We start from the raw sequence: 21254 nt of genomic DNA on the forward strand, positions 1-21254 counted from the left end.
CCTGATGATGACCTGAGCGACGAGGAAGCGGAGGCATCTGGGACAGATGTTTTGCAGGATGGCCGAATGTGAAGTAATGACAATAGTAGAAGTTGGCACTCCTTATTCATATCGATATGAGACTTCTTTCAACAGTCTTCAGCGATAGCCCAACACTCATAAAGTAGAAGCGAGTCTTGGATCAGCAAAAAAAAGCAGAGAGCGTGCAAAAAGTCGGCCGTGAAGTTGTAAAAGTTGTCAAGTTGCGCCAATCAGTTGCTAAATTGTTGTCTCAACCCTTTTTATCATTATAATCAACATTTTTGCAAACTATTATCCACATATCTATCCAAATAAACTATTGATAATAATCCCATTATTTACATATATATATATGTATTTACACATATATATATTCGTGATATTCGTTAAAACCCCTCATCTGTACAGTTTTGAAAAAAAAATGGCAACTACGGACGCACGTTTTGCTCTCTTTAGATTAGAAAACCCCTCAGGAAGTATAGAACAGACGGACAGACAAGCTACAGGGACCAAAGCGACAGGCGACGGTAATACTTCCAATAGGAAGTAAGCAACAAGTGAGGCTAAGCAGGCAGGGACAGAGACAGAGGCCGCAGCAGAACAAAGCAACTAAACCGCGACAGAGATGGACCATGGACAAAACCATTTGTGGGCAGAGCAGTCGAGAGAGGCGTCACGGATCGCAGCCGGCAAGGGATTAGCAGAGACTGCCTATATATTAGGTTGTCAAAAAAGTCTTACGGTATTTTTATTGAATTTTCAATTGTTCATAAAATTGGTTACAATAATGCTTATTCAAGTCAAATATGCGCCGTTTTGTTCGATGACGCGTTCCCAACGAGATGCCAACTTCATAATACCCTTCTCATAGAAGCTCGCTTCCCTATTGGCAAAAAACTCGGAGAGTCAATTTTCACAGGACTCTCTTGTGGCCAACTTCAGACTACCAAGCGCGTTCGCCATGGACAGCAACAGGTGGTAATCACTTGGTGCGAGATCCGGACTATACGGTGGATGCAAAAGAACCTCCCATCTGAGCTCCCGGAACTTCTGGCGCGTCACTAAAGATGTGTGTGGCCTGGCGTTGTCCTGGTGGAAGACAATTCGGCCTCTGTTGATCAAAGATGGCCTCTTCTGGATGAGTGCTGTCTTCAAGCGGTCCAGTTGTTGGCAGTACAGGTCCGAATTGAGCGTTTGGCCATAGGGGAGCAGCTCTTAGTGGATTATTCCCTGCCAATCCCACCAAACACACAGAAGAACCTTCCTGGCCGTCAATCCAGGCTTGGCCACCGTCTGGGCCGCTTCACCGCTTTTCGACCACGACCGTTTGCGCCTTACGTTATCGTAAGTGACCCACTTTTCATCGCCAGTCACCATACTCTTCAAAAACGGGTCGATTTTGTTGCGATTTAGAAGCGATTCGCATGCGTCGATACGGTAAAAGATGTTTTTTCGCGTCAATTCGTGTGGCACCCATACATCGAGCTTCTTAGTGACTCCAAGCTTCTTTAAATGGTTAATAACGGTTTGATGGCTCTTGACCGATGCTACGGCTGCTACTATGCTGGTCTCTTTCGACTAATTCAGCGATTTTATCGCACTTTTCGACGACAGCCCTTCCAGAGCGTGGCGCATCATCGACCACCTCGGCACCAGAACGAAAACGTTGAAACCATCGTTGTGCGGTGGAAATAGAAACAGTATCGGGTCCATAAACTGCACAAATTTTATTGGCGGCTTGAGATGCATTTTTTCCTTTATCGTAGTAGTACTGTAAAATACGCCGTATTTTCTCTTTATTTTGCTCTATGAATGCGACGCTATAACTAACGAACGACTTAAATCAATCAAACACGTGTTAGCGCGTGAAATGAGCTTTCCAAAACGGTATAGTATGACCTGATGCGAATAAAACAAGAACTACACCCTTTCAGCGCCAACTAGCGAAAATACCGCAAGACTTTTTTGACAACCTAATATAAGTGGGAAATTTTTGGCAGAACACTTCGAAATAAAATTTTTTCTTTCACTGTGGACGCTTACTTTATATTTTGCACATTTTGAAACACACAAAAATCACATAAACTTAAAATGAACTTTAAGTTATTTTTCGCAAGCAATTTAGAGGGCAGAATATTCGTACATACATGCGTTGTATACCAGATGCTGAAAATTTAGCACATTCGGCTTTGTTCTGTGGTCGATTGCGGTCAGCGACATCAGCAAGCGGGGATAACGAGCTGTATGGCACTTAGCGAATAAATGAATTTGCAATTTCATTCAACTACACAAAATATTTCAAGTAGATTTTCAATTCATATCGGTACCCACTAAGTAGATCAGAAGTTACTAAGATTGCTATAGAGTCGTTCTTGGAGAAGCTGTGCAGGACAATTGAAAGCTTCGATCAGGCCTTCGTAACTTAAAAACGAGACCAGAAGGTGCTGAAAAATTCTTACTCTAAATTAAATCTTAATTTTATTAATCGAAACCAGAGATCAGTGTTCGGTCATGCACCCTAAATCTAATGATTATATTCAAATCGTAACGTAAAACTAAACTCTTGATGTTTGCTTTGTTTTGCTATTTGCCCTGCGCGGCAACACTGTTTAATTGTCATTGCTAACTCCCATTTTGCACTCTTTCGCTTATCGCTTCCTGGCCTTAGTCCACGGCAAGCTTCATGTTTAATTCAATTCGTACTCGCTTACAAGAAGGCACGAACGCTGATCGCTTGCTAAAATCTCTCGCGTCTATATACTTTCGCTAAAGGCACAGACAAATCGGTCTGCCTGCTACAATACCTTTTCGCTGAGAAAAAGGCACAGACAATTCGGTCTGCCTGCCTAATTCAAACCAACAAACAATAACTCTGTGAATTTAAGGCCTTGGTGCCAGTAATAAATAAGTGCAATTTAAATCTAAAATGTGCGTTTTTATTTACTTGGGCACAAGGTAGCGGTTAGTAAAAAAGCTTACTGACCCAACAATCAGAAAATTTAACTTAGATAAAGAAAAGGGAAACAAAAAATAATTCAACTTTGCTCCAATTCTAATCGCTAAATATGCAAAAATGCAATTCAATTAATTTTATTATTGTCGGTATTAAATATTTTTACTGTTGGTAAGGTTTTAAAGGCCAAAAAAAGGGCCATGTTTGATTTTTTTTTGCGGCGAAATGAGTAAGTTTATTTTTTTGAGCTAAATTACATGTTATTGTTTAACTTTTGAAGAGTATTAGAAAAAAAATTATTAAAAAATATTAAGAAATAAGTCTGTGGCGGTTAATCTTTCGAAGCGCCCAAAGAAAAAGTTGTTTTGCGGTGAACATCATAGGACGTTAACGGATCATCTTAAAAATTAAATGTGATATGCGTTGTAAAGATAATGAATTTCCCGAGGTAATCAGGAAGAGTTTTTTTTAAATTTATTTTTTGTCTATTTTTTGGAGCACTTGAAAGTGAAAAGTGCGATTTTAGCTTTAAAAATCGTGGTTAATTTATTTTTTAAAAATAGAAAAAAATTAAAAATTAAAAAAAACTCTCCCTGATGACCTGCGTATTCATGTTGAGAATTTGTGATAAAAATTTGAAAAGGATCGGTTCAGTAGATTTCGAGTTCTGATGTTCACCGACTTTCAAAATACCGTCTTCGGCAAAATCGATTCAAAGTATTTTTATACGTGAAAATACGTCCAAATACGGTTGTTTAAAACGCTATTAGTTTGACTTTAATTGACTCAAACTTTTTACACAATGTTCTCGACACATTGGTCATTCAGAAAAAAAATTTTAAAAAAAAAAAAAAAAAATTTTTTTAAACCTTAAAATGCATAGGTTTTTAATATTAGTTCATGAGAAATTTTAGGGTAATTGATGAAGAGTGCGTTCCACGTAGTAACAGAGTAATATACGCAAATGATGTGTTGTGAAAGTATCAGGCAGGCTCCGGTTTTCACTTTTTTTTTTGTTTCGTTATCGGAAAGTTTCTTTTTTTTCATCGTTTCTCACTGTTCAAACAGCTGACTTGTTTTTTTAATTAAAAGTAAACAACGCGAAAAAAATGCCTTTTACATATTCAATTGCCTGTTTCGAACCCAAAAGAAGGCAGAAATTGATTGATTTGAGAATATCGAGACATCTTTTTTCTTCGTTTTCATTTTATAAGAATGTTAAAGTGGTTGCTTTGTTCCACTACAAGTACGGCAGCATTGACGATAACTTTTGGCAATAGATTTATCGACCCCTTAGCAAAACGAAAGTTGTTGTTCCGACGGCAAATATTTTATTTATGAAATCATGATGGGTTCAGAAAAAAATTATTTAAAAAATAAATACGAATTAGACTGATCTACTGATGGTGTGAAATGAACATCAATAGACCAAGGAGTCAATTTTTTATTTCCTTTTGCAATTAAGGACCGATTTGATGTAGAAAAAGGCATTTACTTTTCATTTCGACAAAAAAAACTTGACCGTTTTTGAAAACGAAAAAGTCTTGTGAAAGTGAACACGGGAGCACCAATTCTCGTTTTTGAAAACGAAAACGTGAGAATCTTGTGAAAGTGAGAACCGGAGCCTGCCTGTTTATCAACGTTTTTTTTGTTATAAACAGTAAAAGATGCGATTGGTACTAGAAATTCGGTCCCGCGTGAACGTATTTGCAATAATCCGATACCAGACGACTGCACTAATCACCACATCACTAGCGGAATATTGATAATACGGTGACGCGCGTCCGAATTTATAGTAACAATCACATCTTGAATTGCTTTTAATATTTATGTTACTTTTTTTACGCTGTTCACACCGTGGACCTAGCTTGTAAACAATTATCGAAATCGAATATTTTAAATCGCTTTAGCTGAAATGATATATATTTTGCTTTGGTTATTTAAAGGATTCTTGTTTTTTCTTTTATCGCCTGATCGATATGTTTTTGTTTTGATAATTGTTTATCAGCTCCAATTGTTATGACGTTCAGCAGTAATATTCATAACTATAAATTGCTAGAAATACATAAATATGGGAAATTCAAAACGGTCTACAAAGCAAATTTTTCAAATAAGTGTTTAGCTATAAAAAAAATATGTTTGGATCAACCTACGGAAGATTTAACAACGATGTGCAATGATATGCTTACTATGCGTCAGTTTAAACATCGAAATATTAATACCGTCCTACACTGTTTTCTTTACAAGCAGTATGCTTATTCTGTTTACCCATTTATGTGTTACGGAGACTGTGAGTTGCTGCTTCAAAATGTGTTCACTTCTGGTAAAGTTAGTTTTATAAAAAATACACATTTAGGCACGATTTTAGTTTCCGGGCGCCCAGATTTGAGGACATATTTTGGGTAATTGGCCCAAAATAAACACTTTTTAATAAACAAAATTTTTCGATATCTCGCACCGTTTACGAGATATCGAGCCTTAAATGTCGGCTAATAGTGCGGCCGTTACACTGGAAAAAATTTTTTTATTTAGAAAAATTGGCGCGCACTTATGCATTGATACATATGCTATATTATTTTGGTAATACTTCGGAATTTTGGTAAAGTTGCACTTTAGCGGCTTCTGCTAAAAATGGCCTAGGAATTTTTTTTTTGGTAAAAATGGGTTCCTTGGGGCCTAAACATTAATAAAAAAGTGGCGGAAACCGTAAATTTTAATTATTTATTTATAAAAATACCAAAAAAAGAACATGAAAATTCAAACACTTTTGTGGCACTTAATTTATTCTCCGTCCCTGAAAAAGGGTTACCTTGGTCCAAAAACATTCATAAAAGAGTATTGTAAAGCGTAATTTGTATTTATTTATTAAAATAAAAACAAAATAAAAACTTAACAATTCAAATTCAAAAAAAAAAAAAAATAAACTTAACAATTCAAATTCAAAAAAAAAAAAAACTTAAGAATTCAAATAAAAAAAATAAAATTAACATAAGAATTCAAATAAAAAAAATAAAATTAACATAAGATTGCAAATAAAAAAAATAAAATTAACATAAGAATTCAAATTAAAAAAAATATTAAATTAACATAAGAATTCAAATTAAAAAAAAATTAAATTAACATAAGAATTCAAATTAAAATAAAAACAAAATAAACATAACAATTCAAACATTTTTTGGCCATGAATTCAAAACTCGTCCGTTGGGGAGTAACGTATAGCGTGATTATTAATTATTTCTATGTAAGAGTAGCATTTATCACTGCCGCGAGAACAACGGTTTTTAAAACATTGTCATGCTTTTCACGAGAAACACTTTACCAGGAAAAAACTTTTGTGGACGAAAAGTTCTACAAATGCATAGGTAAAGAAACAAAGCAACAGAAGAATTTGACCATGTCGGACGCGGAAAATTTAAATCTACAACGCTGTAACGGTTGTGAAATGACACTGAGTGATTTCATAATTCTTAGTGAAGATCCGGAAAAGCTTCGCAAATTTTTGGAAAACCATTTGTTGCTGCGGAAATCCCAAATTTGCAATAGCTGCAAAAAGAAGCTAATTTTGCGATGGACAAAATGGAATTCCGCTGCCAAAAATTTGTGACAAAAAACAAAAAAAAGTTAAATGTAATTTTAAGGAGTCCGTGAACAAAAATACTTTTTTTGCCGGATCACATTTAACTCATAAACAAATCAGTCGATTCGTAGCTTATTTCGTAATGACTCCTCCCCCACATACGGAGTTGCTGATGGACGAAATTAGCATTGCCGAACATACAGTCGTGGACTGGTCAAATTTTTTAAGAGAAGTTTTTTTTGATTTGGCACTGAACAGCCATGAAGGCAAACTTGGTGGTGAAGGAAAAGTGGTGGAGATAGACGAAGCCAAATTTGGCAAAAGAAAGTATAATCGGGGAAGAGTCATCGAAGGACAGTGGATTTTTGGTGGTTTCGAAAGGGGAAGCAAAAACATCTTTTTAATCCCGGTGCCTGATAGAAAGGCGGAAACTTTAATAAAAATAATCAAAGAGAAAATTGCCCCAAAAACCCACATTGTTAGTGACTGTTGGGCAGCCTATAATGCTCTCAGTGCTTGCGATAATTTGGAGTACACGCACAGTACGGTCAACCACTCCAAAAATTTTGTTGATCCGAATACTGGCCAAAGTACCCAAAATATAGAACGCACATGGCGAGACGTACGAAGCGCTGTCCCCAAGTATGGAAGAGTGGATAAGCATTTCGAAGGCTACTTGGCGGAGTATATTTTCAAAAGAGCATACCACCTTCGAAAAACCAGAATACACGGAATTTTTGCGCCATTGCTGACCTGTACAATCCATATAATCCCAGGATTAATATTCCGAATTCCGAACATCTCGCGGAATTCGAGCTTTTGGACCTAGAAGAAAACGCGGACGAGGATTAATTCATGGCCAAAAAATGTTTGAATTGTTATGTTTATTTTGTTTTTATTTTAATTTGAATTCTTATGTTAATTTTATTTTTTTTATTTGAATTCTTAAGTTTTTTTTTTTTTGAATTTGAATTGTTAAGTTTATTTTTTTTTTTTTTTGAATTTGAATTGTTAAGTTTTTATTTTGTTTTTATTTTAATAAATAAATACAAATTACGCTTTACAATACTCTTTTATGAATGTTTTTGGACCAAGGTAGCCCTTTTTCAGGGACGGAGAATAAATTAAGTGCCACAAAAGTGTATGAATTTTCATGTTCTTTTTTTGGTATTTTTATAAATAAATAATTAAAATTTACGGTTTCCGCCACTTTTTTATTAATGTTTAGGCCCCAAGGAACCCATTTTTACAAAAAAAAAATTCCTAGGCCATTTTTAGCAGAAGCCGCTAAAGTGCAACTTTACCGGAATTTTGACTTCAGCTATAATTATTTTTACCTTGGAAAATGGAAATTTACTCGAAAATCAGCGGAAAACTCTTACATGAACGTCATACATTTCCGCGCTAGGGGAGATTTTAGTTTTCGGGGAGCCAAGATTTGAGGACATATTTTGGGTAATTGGCCCAAAATAAACACTTTTTAATAAACAAAATTTTTCAATATCTCGCACCGTTATAGGCGGAAATTTTTTTTATAACAATTACTTCAAAAAATAATTTAGCATATGTATCAATGCATAAGTCCGCGCGCGCTAAAAACTGAAAAAAAAATTTAAGTGTCTGTCTTCGGCCAAAAGTAACGCAAATATTGAAAGTTCCACGAAAAATATGTGCAATAAGTATTTTCGCCCGATACCAGCCCTCAATCTAATCGGAAATTTAAGGCTCGATATCTTGTAAACGGTGCGAGAAATCCAAAAAAATTTTATTTATTAAAAAGTGTTTATTTTGGGCCAATTACCCAAAATATGTCCTCAAATCTTGGCGCCCTGGAAACTAAAATCTCCCCCACATTTATATTTTATGTATGTACGTGTATGAATATTTTTTTACTACGTTGCATATGTACATACAGTAGAATCCTGTTATAACGACTCCGCTTATAGTTTCCGTACGGGTATTGCGACGAAAACTCGATGGCTTGATTGGTCCCCAGACAGACTTATACACTTATATCCTTTTGCTTAGTGCGTCTTCCGGGTATAACGACGAAAACTCGTTGGTCCCTTGAAAGTCGCTATAAGCGGATTCTACTGTATACATATTTTTTTATCTCTTCTATGGCAGCTATATGATAGAGTTATCCGATTTTGATAAAATTTTATCCGAAGTTCAATAGCAGTTAGAAAACAACGGAGTAAGAATTTTTTATTTCAAACTCTCGTATGGGAGCTATCCTATATAGTCGCCCGATCCGGCCCGTTCTGGCGGCGTTTAAAAAAAAAAAAATCGAATTTAACCAAAAATTTTGGTCGTTTTTGGCCTGCCAAAATTAGATTTTTGATCGGATAAAAAAAACGATAGTTCATGGTATGGAGAACTATATATAGAATATGTAAAAAAATTTGATAGTGATCGGAACATTAGTTTTTGAGTAGTCACTGCAGCAAATTCGAAAAATGCTGCTCCGAGAAAAAAGCGTTTAAAGATAAATGATCGTTTGTACTGTTATGAGAGCAGCTGCTCTTTAAATTGTTATAACTCTAAAATTGTTTGAGATATCGATTTTAAATTTTAATACATACAGTATTAAAACGACGATTTTTCGTCGTTATACCCGGAAGACGCACTAAGCAAAAGGAACAAAAAAACATTTTTTTTTGTTTATTTATGGTTGCCGTCTTCGGTATAGGTATTTAAAATAAATCAAATTAGTTTTGTAATTAAAACGAAAAAATTAGTAAATTTAATTTAAAAGCAAGGGTTTCTCATAATACAAACAAGAAAGGAAGCTAGCTTCGGCAAGCCGAAGCTTATATACCCTTGCAGTCATCAAATATGTCGAAAAAAATACATAAAGGCTAAACAACATCGAAGCTAAGACGATTTTTCTATTCATTTTCAATATTTTCGACTATAGATCATATGGGAGCTACATATATGATATAGTTGTCCGATTTTCATCAAATTTAATTCGTAATTCAAGAGTCGTTAGAAAACTTTAAATTTCAAAAATCATGCTTATCAAATAAAAACCAACGATGTTATAATTTTATTTCCGTTAATTCTATATAGATTTTTCGATCTTTCCTATGGCAGCTATAAGATATAGTTGTCCGATTTTAATGAAACTTTTTTCTCAATAAAAGGGTTGTTAAAAAACTTGATATTCAAAAAATCATGCTCGTGGGATAAAAAACAACGATGCTATCAATTTATTTCCATTAATTCTATATATATTTTTTGATCTCTCCTATGGCAGCTATATGATAGAGTTATCCGATTTTGTTTAAATTTAATCCGAAATTCAATAACAGTTAGAAAACGCCATCTTGAAGAATTCAAGTCGATCTGATCAAAAACAACAGAGTGAGAATTTTTAATTTCATTCTCTTGTATTGGAGCTATCCGATATAGTCGGCCGATCCGGCTCGTTCCGACTTATATACTGCGTGCAACAACTACACAACTTTTGGGAAAGTTTCAGCACGATAGCTTTAAAACTGAGAGACTAGTTTGCGCGGAAACGGACAGACGGACAGATGGACAGACGGACAGACGGACAGACGTACATACATATTTCGATTCAGATGGTGATGCTGATCAAGAATATATATACTTTATGGGGTCTGAGGTGTCTCCTTCACTGCGTTGCAAACTTCTGACTGAAATTATAATACCCTTTTGCTCTGCAAGGGTATAAAAACTGAATGAGCTCTTTATTATTGCACATTTTGCATTTGGCGAATTTACGAATTCAGTTTTACTCAGAAAAAAAGCAGTAAAAATTATAATTATAACGGGACATCTCATGCAATAGGCTATGAGGTCTGCACACGCAGTGTGACGTCGGCATTGCACTTCGACTCTCTCTCTCGCAGCAACGTTGTTAAGGCGACAGCTAAAACTAACAAAGAGTAGTGACAGTGTAAGATCCTTCGTGTCGCTGCTACGCACACAAGCAAAGGTGCCGATCACTAATAAATACATACATTTCTAACAGCGTGTTTTGATGCTCAAATTTGGCACTATTGCAATGTATTTATTTTTGCACGACGCAATATCCGGTAAAATTTTTCAATTTTCTTAAAAAATTTTGTTCGTATAAGCGACAAACCGCTAAAAGCGGAAACGCTCTAAGCGGAGGCCCTTTGATATAAGTTTGTATGGGGACCAACCAAACCATGGAGTTTTCGTCGCACAACCCGGACGGACACTATAAGCGGAGTCGTTATAACAGGATTCTACTGTATTTAATTTTTAAAAGTGTAATCTACCGAAGCATGAAAAAACTTACTCACATATCTAATTTAGTTGTCCGTTGTATGCTAATGATATAAGGGGTTATATACCTTCTTTGTCGAAGAAAAAGAGGAAAGTTCGGATTTTTTTTTTTATGTATGTAGCCATTATTTAATTACACGGATGTTTTAATTTTTTGATAGAACACTTTATTAACAATGTTTGTCCAAAATTTCGTGGAAAAATATTAAATAGTTTTTAAGGGGTGGCTGTTTCCCTTAGAGGCCTTTTTTTTGAAGAGCCTTGCGGTGATAATTCCCCAGGTCGAACAGGTCAACCGAAACCATAAAAGTAAAAAAATTTCATTAGTTTAGTGTAATTCCTTGTGCTTGAACGATCGGTTTTAAAATTTTTTTTTATGCATATGGGAACGTTTTATGCTAAAAATGAACTTTTTGGTCTCTAAAAATTTCACTAAAATATTCATTTCGGCGAAAAAAAAAGTTTGTGCGTGAAAAGTCGATCGTTCAAGCACAAGATAATTTCATTACGAACATTTGAAAAAAAATTTGAAGTAAATCGGTTCAGTAGTTTTCCGCCAATGCTTATCACCGCAAAGTGATTTATCAAGAAACACCATTTCGAGATATTCGCGTTTAAAGTTTCATGTTCAGTTGCGGGCCGCGACGAGGCGCGCGGTTAGGAGCGCTGTAACTTTTTTTCTACTGCTCGAATCTCTCTGAAAATTTGGGAAAATGTTCTCAAGGAGTTGTTTTTTAAGATAAAGCAATAAAAAAATGTTCGATTTTTTGAAAATAAAAAAGGTATATAACCCCCTAATGTGGTCCATGTACGATAAATTTTAGTCGTGACATCGTTGCCCGTTAAATATGCAAACGGATCCTGAAAGAAAAATATTTCAATTAGTAGATGAGTAAAAGAAGTTTGCCAGTAATTTAAATTTTGCACAACGGATTCGGAGCAGGTATATAATTTGAGGGAAAAATTAGTGGGAATAATATAGAACAAATCTCACCCCCTAGATTAAGGAAAATTTAAGAAACAGAATTTAGAAAATAATAAATTGAATATAGAAAATTGAGGAGGCAAATAGGATATGCAAAGTATTGAGAAGGAGAAGATAAAAATCGGCAGAAAGATAAGGAGAAGCTTAGAGTTCATTAAAAACAGAGGACCAGTGGGTATGAGTCCGCCAATAACTCGACCAAAGTCCAACCGAGAAGAACAACTGGAAAACACATCTCGTCCTGAAGGCATGGAGTCGTCGTCAGATCATATTCCTCCGGGAATACAAGATGAGAGTCCTGGTGAGGCGAGCGGATATCAACCTACGGACGGAACAGGTGCAATCCCGAAAAATCTGCCATATGAAATAAGGAGTAAGCACACCAGACTTACCAGATGGGAATGTCCATGGAGTACGAGGCATTCAAGCATCAGATGCAGCAGGACATGATGCAATTTATGAAAGACATAAACGACTGCATGTCGGAGTGGCGGCGAGAAGTTATGAAAGAAAACGCAGCATAGCGAACATCGGGTCAGAGCCGTCCGGGTCAAGCTCAGCAGCAGCCGACTTCTGGCGTTCCACCGATAAAGCAAAAAGTTCAGCAGCCGAACCCGAGTCAGCCAGTCGATCGTAGGATGCCATAAAAACAAGCACCAGGCATGGTACCAGTCCCACGTCTTCCTGGGGGAGTGCATTTTCCACCACAAGGGCCACCGTCTGACCAACAGAGGAGCGACCGAAACTGGGAAGGATTGTTGAGACCGGCGATAACGCAGGAACAGATTCAGTCGAATCAGTTGTCCCTGAACATCGACCAGCCGGAGGAAGAAAGCGGTCGTCAAGTTCACTGGTCGCGAGCAGCATATCAGGAACCTCCGTCCGGCCAAAGCAGAATGCCAAATGGCAATTATTCTGGGCATGATCCGCGTTTGGGGAACGGGAATAGAAATGACCCATTAGTACAAGTTGTTAAATTACGGAAATGGGGAGTTACTTTTGATGGTAGTCCGAAAGGTATGCCAGTATCCGAGTTTATATTTCGGTTGGAACATCTTCAAAAGTCTTATCAGGTGCCGTGGAAGGAAGTTCTTAGAGAGTTTCACGTATTAGTCGAAGGACAGGCTAAGGAATGGTATTGGATGTATGTGAGGTCGATGGAGCGACCAGAGTGGCCTTAGGTACGCCCTGCAGCAGCAATTCCAGAGCCAGCGTTCGAACTTCGAACGAGAATATGAACTGCGGAAACGGAAACAGAAGCCGGGAGAAACCATCGAAGTTTATATCCAGACGGTGTTGGCTCTTAGGTCGCGATTGGAGATGTCGTTTTCGGACTTCGACCTGATCAAAGTTATTAAAATGAATGTTAGGGATAAGGTTTCGAAGATTATATATCCAATATATATCACCAATCTGGACCAACTGCGTCAAGTGTGTCACGACGCGGAGAAGATGCTGGCAACCCGGTGGGCAAGACATCCGAGCAATCCAGAGCCATACCGGGTTTATAGGGACCGTCCGAGAGTCGAGGAGATTGGGCAGGAACCAAGCGCCGACGAAAGTACATCACTGGAACAGGAGGAGGTAGAAGCATTACAGAAGCATCGAGAAGACGGCAAGGAACGGCAGCCACTCACCTGCTGGAATTGTGGACAACGGGGGCATACGTTCGTAGAATGCGACTCTGATGTCCGTAATAGATTTTGCTATAAATGTGGACTACCCGATGTAGTACTTCCGAAGTGCCCAGGATGTCGAACGGGAAACGGTGGAAGGAACCTGGCCAAGAGCGAGGAGCCACGTTCCAACCCATTTGCCAACAACAAATAGATTCCTCGCAAAACGGCATGTTAGACGATAGTAAAGAATCTAAAATAAATAATTTTAGTAGAATAATGATAAATTTAATTAGACCTATACATACTTAAAGCTTTTCCAAAAGCGATCCGATAGAAATACGAGAACAACGATATCAAGAGGCACGGGACCGAATATTTGGAACACAAGTGTTAGCCAGAGTTCCAGATCTTCAACCAAAAATAGTTAAAGCAAGGAAAAGATATTATCAGCGGAAGACACAGCGACGAAAAATCTGTTCCGCCATCATGTCTGCAGTTAAAGGCGACAACAGACCATTCGCACAAGTCAAGATGGAAGGACTCGAGCTTTTGGGTCTGCAGGACTCCGGAGCATCCGTCAGCTTACTGGGAGAAGGTTGCCTGAAAATAGTGAAGACGTTAGCAGGAGGTACACAGCACCGAGTAATAGGGAAGATCCATCCCAACATCTCCTATAATGGGATTACCCAGCGATTACCAATACTGCTGTGTCCATCATTGAAGCAAAAATTATACTTGGGCATAGATTTTTGGAGAATGTTTAAATTGGCACCAGAAGTATTCGGCGTGGAATCACTACCAAAGGAGAGCCATTAGAACCTCATACATTGTCATCAGGACAGGCCGAGAAACTAGAAGAAGCCAGAGCATGTTTTCTAACGTACGAAAAAGAAGGATTAGGACTCACGCGAGTAGAAGAACACACGATCCAGTTGGTTGAAGGCGCAGTACCCGTCAAGGAGCGATTTTTCTCAGTATCTCCGGCAAAACAGCAGTTATTATTCGCTGAAGTGGATGAAATGTTGCGCTTAGGAGTTATTAAACTGAGTGAAAGTCCATGGAACAATCGGGCCACGTTGGTTCAGAAGCCTGGGAAGAACAGACTGTGTTTAGACGCAAGGAAGCTAAATGCCGTGACTGTGAAGAATGCTTACCCATTGCAGAATATCGAATCGATTCTAAGCCGAGTAGATGATACGATTTTTATCAGCAGCATCGACCTGAAGCATGCCTTTTGGCAAGTGGAGCTGGATGAGAAAAGTCGTCCTCTAACGGCTTTTACAATCCCGGGTCGACCACTGTATCAGTTTCGGCGAATGCCTTTCGGTCTATGCAATTCGGCGCAGAGATTATGCAGGGTGATGGGTAAGGTGATCCTACAACGATTACGCAGCCGAGTATTTGTATACCTCGATGATTTGCTGATGATATCCAAGACCTTCGAAGAGCACTGCAGATTGCTGAAAGAAGTGGCAGAGTGTTTAAGGAAAGCCAATTTGACGATCGGCATGCAAAAATCCAAATTTTGTTTTAAATACTTACGATATTTGGGATATATCATCGGCGATGAAGCCTTGCGAACTGATCCAAAGAAAGTCGAAGCGATAAACAAAATCAAGGTTCCGAAAAATACTCGACAGCTTCGCAGTTTCTTAGGAACGGCTGGCTGGTACCGCAGGTTTATCCAAAATTTTTCGTGAGTTAGTGCACCGCACTGATTGCTTGAAAAATAAATCAAAATTTATTTGGACGGAAGAAGCGACGGTGGCATTTGAAACTCTAAAAAAGGCACTTACCTGTGCACCCGACCAATAGCTTTCTTTTCGGCGAAACTCAGAGGAGCGCAACTCAATTACAGCGTAACCGAAAAAGAGTGCTTAGCTGCTGTTAAGGTAGAGAGAGGTTCCGTCCGTATGTGGAGTTGATGCCGTTCACCATAGTCACCGATCACGCTAGCCTGCAATGGCTAATGACGCTCAAGGACTTGAACGGGAGATTGGTACGATGATCTTTGGCGTTACAGGCATTCAACTTCAACATCGAACACCGAAAAGGCAAGGATAACGTCGAGGCGGACATGTTATCCCGACCGAATGAGGTAGCCGAAATGGAGCTCTTCGACTTCGAGACAACAGAGTTTGAAAGTCCCGAATATCTGGAAAGACTGCGGTTAATTGAAGTGCAGGGAAATGATAAGTTTCCGAACGTACGTGTCGAAGAAGGACTTCTCTTCAAGAAGACACAATTTAAAAGAGAAGAAAGCGACGAGTTTGAATGGAAACTATGGGTTCCTGAAGCTCTGACGACGACCTTAATCCAGCAAGCTCACTGCGGCAACATGGCAATGCATGGAGGTATGGGAAAGACCTTAGCGAGACTCCAACAGATGTTTTACTGCCCCAAAATGGTGGTTCAAGTCTGAGAGTTCGTAGCAGCTTGTGAAAACTGCAAGGAAAACAAACATACAACACAGATAAAACGACCAATGATGGGAAAGGAAGTACAGTCGAATCGACCTATCTAAAAGTTGTACTTCGATTTCCTAGGAAAATATCCGCGCTCCCACCGAGGAAATACTATGCTATTCATTGTGTTAGACCACTTTACCAAATTTGTATGGTTGAAAGCGATGCCGAAAGCCACGTCGACAGCTGTGATCCGATTCCTGCAAGAAAATATTTTCACACAGTATGGAGTTCCGGAAATTATCCACACGGACAACGGAAGACAATTCATCTCCCAGGAATTCGAGAATATGCTGCAAGAGTACGGGTTTACACATATGAAAACAGGAAGATACGCACCGCAATCCAATGCTTCAGAAAGAGTAAACCAATCTGTATTAGCCGCAATTCGAGTGAACATCCAGGACGACCACACACGATGGGATGAACACTTAGCAGACATACAAGCGTCATTGAGGTCATCTGTCCACAACAGCATTGGAAATTCTCCATATTTTGCCATGTTCGGACAACATATCGACGCATTTCCGCAAAAGTATCGTATGTCGCTTTTTTTTCGAAATTGAGATTTTAATGCAAAATTGTTAGGCACCTAATGTCTCACTACCCTGTGAAATATTATAACTGAAAGCGTTATAGTTCCGATAAAAATTAAGTTTCAATTTTATCGTATGTTACAATGTGCGCGCTAAATTATCGTATGTCCATACAATTTTTTTTTCATTTGCATGGAAATAATGCAATCGTACAAAAATACCGAAATACAAAAATAAAGAAAAAGCTTCTCCTGTAAAATTTGATTTTTCAACATACGATACATTCGCGGAAATTCGTCGATATGTTTACGCATGGGAAAGATTACTCGCTAGCTCGCAAGCTGGGTGCTCTTAATGAATCAGAGATAGCCCAAATGCCTAGATCCGATTGACAACAGCTGTACAGGGAGAAGATAAAAGAAAGGATATATCAGGCCTACGAGAAAGCAGCGAAAAATTACAACCTGAAGGCCCGAGAAGTTCGATACTCACCTGGACAGGAAATATATAAGAGGAACTTCGTACTTAGTGACTTTAACAAGAGCAGAAACTCCAAGTTTTCCCGAAAGTACACTAAATGCCGAGTCACGAAGGCGTTGGAAAATTCTTTGTACGCTTTGGAAAACTTGCGCGGCCATCCTTTGGGAATTTTCCATGCCAAGGATCTAAAAAAATAGTGCCCGGCTAGCTCCGTGTATTCACTTGTTTTTTTTTTAATCAGGGTCGTGGCCGGTGGCCTACGTTGGGCTGGACAAAATTAACACATCCTCCACTCCTGTTTCGCGACAAGCCTCGATACCGTAGTGTGCTTGTTATGTGCGGTGATAAATAAAATTAAAACAAAACAGAAATGTTAACAATGCATTGTAAACATTGCAATGTTTGTTTACCAACTGCCCGTCGACTGCAAGTTATCGATTGTACAGGTAGTGTGAATAAAGTGAGTAAAGGTAGTGTTTAAAACGACTAAGCCCCAGGAACTGGTTTCCCGAATATACTAACTCCCAATTGAACCGAAGTCAAGGTGAAAATTTTTTGAGTGGTTTTTGAGGGATAAAGGCTCAGAAAAAATATCAAGGAGGTTAAATACAAAGTGAAGAAAAAAATACATAATCGATTTATAAGTGAGTTATGATAGTGAAAACCCAAATTTTTTTTGTTTTGTTTAACGAAATCCAAAAAATAGAAGCTTAACTGGAGGACTGGATTCCAGACGATTTGAAACAAAGGCACCATACGAACGAGGGCGAATTTTTCGTAGTGCAAAATCGGCCACTCGCTCTGGGTGGCCCCAGGTTTTTTTTATTTATTTATCTACTTAGTTAAAAAAAATTAATTAGATTTAAGTAACAACAAAAAAACCCACCCAGAAGTTAACAATTAAAATTAAAGAATACTAGTCCCAGAAATTCCAAAAAAATTAAGTAATTTGAAGTAACCTATTTATTTAAATTATTCAGTTATTTATTTATTTATTCATATACAATAGTAATTTCATAATCATTTAACCTCATGCGATATTCGCCATATTTTTTTCCTATTTATTTATTATTTATTTATTTATTGTGCATTATTATTATTATATACAAGGTGTGTGTCAAAAGTTTCCGAACTTTTCTGGCAGGGCATTTTCTGGTGCCGCCATCTTTGTGTGAGTATATGCGTTTGAAAGATACATTAACAGTGGAATTGGAATTATTGCGTTTTAAGTGACAGTACCTTGTGTTAGTTGGTCGACGAAAAATCATGGAGCAAAGAGCGGTTATTAAGTTTTGTTTTAAACTCGGTAAAACTTTCACCGAGACTCATAAATTGATGAAACAAGTTTATGGTGATGATTGTCTATCCCGTACCTCAACTTACGAGTGGTTTAATCGTTTTAAAAATGGTCGTGAAAGCCTGGAAGACGACGAACGTTCGGGCCGTCCGAAAAGTGCTGTTATTGATGAAAACATTCAAATTGTTCGTGATTTTGTCAAAAAAGAACCAAAATCTTCGTTGAGATACATGGAAATGGAGTTGGAGATATCCTATAAGTCTATTCATCGCATTTTGATTGAACATTTGGGTATGCGGAAGGTTTGTGCACGGTTTGTTCCACACACACTCAAAGAGCACGAAAAGGCGCTTCGCATTCAGACCGATTTTTTAACAAAAAATCACATTCTTACCGTCAACCACTCACCATATTCACCTGATTTAGCTCCGTGTGACTTTTTCCTATTCGGAAAATTAAAATTGGCAATGAAAGGAAGATATTTTGATGACATAAAGTCCATTGAAAAGGCGACGACCGACATACTCAAGGCCATCCCGGTTGACGAGCTAAAACACTCATTCGAATCACTTTTAAATCGTGCAAATCGTTGTATTGAGTCGGAGGGAGACTATTTTGTATAAATGCAAAGATTCATTCCAAACTATTTTGTAGTTTTTTTTTTTTTGAAAAGTTCGGAAACTTTTGACACACACCTTGTATATATATATATATGTCCTTGTAATTCGTCCCGCGGTACCGTGGTTAGATGTTAGGTGTTATATATGTTAGTATGTAAGTATAAAAAAATATGAATTATAACGAGTTACAAAAAAAAGAAAAACATGAGTGAGTAGAGTATTCAAAAAGGGGGGTGAGATGAGTGCGTATTTCCACGAGTAAGTTATTAGGGAGGTGCAGTACGAAATGCACCCATGGTTGGGAGGGCCTCCGAGGACTCTAATTCTATCTTTTGAGTCCATATGTATCTGTCCCAAAATCCGTTGTTTTTAGTCCATGTTCAGATATTTGATTTAGAATTCCGGTTTGTTTATTTTTGTTGTGACTGCCGTGTAAGTGTTCGCTAAGGTGGTTCCCCTCCCTGGGATATCGATGGCTAGTCGGCAAGCGGCACAGTACACAAGAGAAAAAAAGGCAGCCCATAACACAATTCAAATTATTAAAAACAAAAACAAAATAAACATAACAATTCAAATTATTAAAAAAAAGAAAATTAACATAAGAATTCAAAAGATTAAAAAAAAGCCGTTCTACTTTTGCCCCGTGCAGACGTGTTTTTTGATCGCTCCGCCAAGCGAGTCAATTAGCTTGATAATTAAGTGAAATAAAAAACTGAAAATAGTAGCGAAAAGACGATGGCAGCAATGCCAAACCATATTAGCTTCCTTTATTTGTTCTCTAACAGATCAAAGTGAAGAAAACAACTAATTTCAAACAAAATACAATGTCTGCGGGCAAATCAATATTAAGTGCAACTGGCAAACCCACGAGTCAAAGTCGAGTGCAACAACAACAGAAGCAAGGCGAACGCCGACTGTCTTCTGTCCGGAATAATGCTTATGTAGCAATTTTTTCGGAGACAGTAAGTAACAAAAACGCAACAACAAAAGCAATGTCATTGACTGCTTCCGAGAGAGCGCGCTCTCTGTCACCTGCACTCCTAAGCTCAAGCAGCGCTGCCATGACGCAGTCGTGGAGCTCCCAATGCCCATCTCCACTCTTACCACTCATTGCACTGACTACGTCAGCTCTTGCGCTGACCAGCACGGTGCCCTCTATTATAACTGTTATTTCGACGACGACAACAACAACTTTAACGTCGGTGGCAAATCTGTGGCCGATATTATCATCGCAATTGAAAAGTGTCTCTGCTGCCTCTCTCCCACAAACTACGCTTGTACAGACCGGGATCGATCGGTACGTATAAATAAAAAGAAAGCTTAGCCCACAATAAACTAATGCAAACCTGCCGAAAGTATCGAAAACCTCAGGCAACAACAACAAGGCAACTTCTGAAAATAGATTTGCTATACTTGGTGACCTTGGAGAAGAAGAGGGTCAAGCGCCTCAACCCACCAAAGATGTAAAGCCACCCCCTATCTACATTAGGGAACACAATTGCTCGGGGCTTATTAACAATCTTAAACAAAAAATCGGTCCAAATAACTTTTATATTACCAACCTAAAAAGAGATAATATATCAGAAACCAAACTCCAAATAAAAAATGAAAGCAACTACCGCACTGTAACGAATTTCCTCGACCATGTGCCGGTAAATTACTACACCTACCAGCTCAAAAGTAGCAGAGGACTACAAGTTGTAGTAAAAGGAATAGAATCAACCGTCCCAGTAGCTGATATAGCCGAGGGACTAAAAGAACAAGGTTTTGACGTTAAACATGTAACCAATATAATCAACAGGGCAAAAATCCTTCAGCCGCTATTTAAGATTGAACTGGCGTCCACCCCATTTACAAGTTTCATTATCTTTTCCATCGAAGAATTACCTTAGAGGAGCCTCACAAAAGATAAGGCCCGGTACAGTGTACTAACTGTCAGGAGTTTGGGCACACAAGGAGCTACTGCACCTTGCGATTAGTCTGCGTCGCCTGTGGTGATCTGCACTGCATAGATGCATGTCTGAGAAACAAAGAAGACCCTGTAACAAGGAAATTTAGTAACTCCGGTGGAAACCACACAGCCAACTATAGGGGCTGCCCTATCTATAAAGAACTCAAGACACGTCTGACTCAGAGGCGCAGCAAACCAACTACCGTTCAACATGTTGCTCAACCAAACTACTTCGCGCCATCAGTAACAACACCCGGAGTCTCCTTTGCCAGAGCTCTTCGATACTCTGGAGCATCGCCAGTAAGTTATACTCAGCCTGAAGTTGTGCATTCTCTTCAGCCCATACCAAATCGAAAAGATGACTCACTGCCAGAGCAAAATACCCAGCGAACAACTCCACCCACTACTCAGCAAAACAACACTACTGGGGCTCTCGTCTTGTTAACCCCAAAGGACGACAACTATA

The 21254-nt window shown here is 38.3% G+C and overlaps 2 protein-coding genes across 3 annotated transcripts in view; one reads left to right on the forward strand and one right to left on the reverse strand.

Annotated features, from left to right (window-relative positions):
- Nucleotides 1–4919: 4919 nt before the first annotated feature.
- LOC108101340 (putative serine/threonine-protein kinase STE20-like) overlaps nt 4920–21254 on the forward strand; it is a 91371-nt gene continuing 75036 nt past the window's right edge. Inside the window, exon 1 of one of the 2 annotated variants that reach the window (XM_043208320.1) lies at nt 4920–5297. In XM_043208320.1, coding sequence (XP_043064255.1) covers nt 4994–5297 — 304 coding nt within the window. In that variant the 5' untranslated portion in view covers nt 4920–4993. The remainder of the gene's footprint in view (nt 5298–21254) is intronic. The other variant, XM_043208321.1, reaches the window with a different exon arrangement.
- Nucleotides 11975–12743, reverse strand: LOC108101341. The gene is made up of 2 exons (XM_017205647.2): nt 12213–12743; nt 11975–12142 (listed from the first exon to the last, which is right to left on the reverse strand). The coding sequence occupies exons 1-2, from the start codon at nt 12741–12743 to the stop codon at nt 11975–11977; spliced, it is 699 nt and encodes a 232-aa protein (XP_017061136.1).

The sequence above is a fragment of the Drosophila ficusphila genome, unplaced genomic scaffold (genome assembly GCF_018152265.1).
Source record: "Drosophila ficusphila isolate 14025-0441.05 unplaced genomic scaffold, ASM1815226v1 contig_414, whole genome shotgun sequence".
NCBI classification, from domain to species: domain Eukaryota; kingdom Metazoa; phylum Arthropoda; class Insecta; order Diptera; family Drosophilidae; genus Drosophila; species Drosophila ficusphila.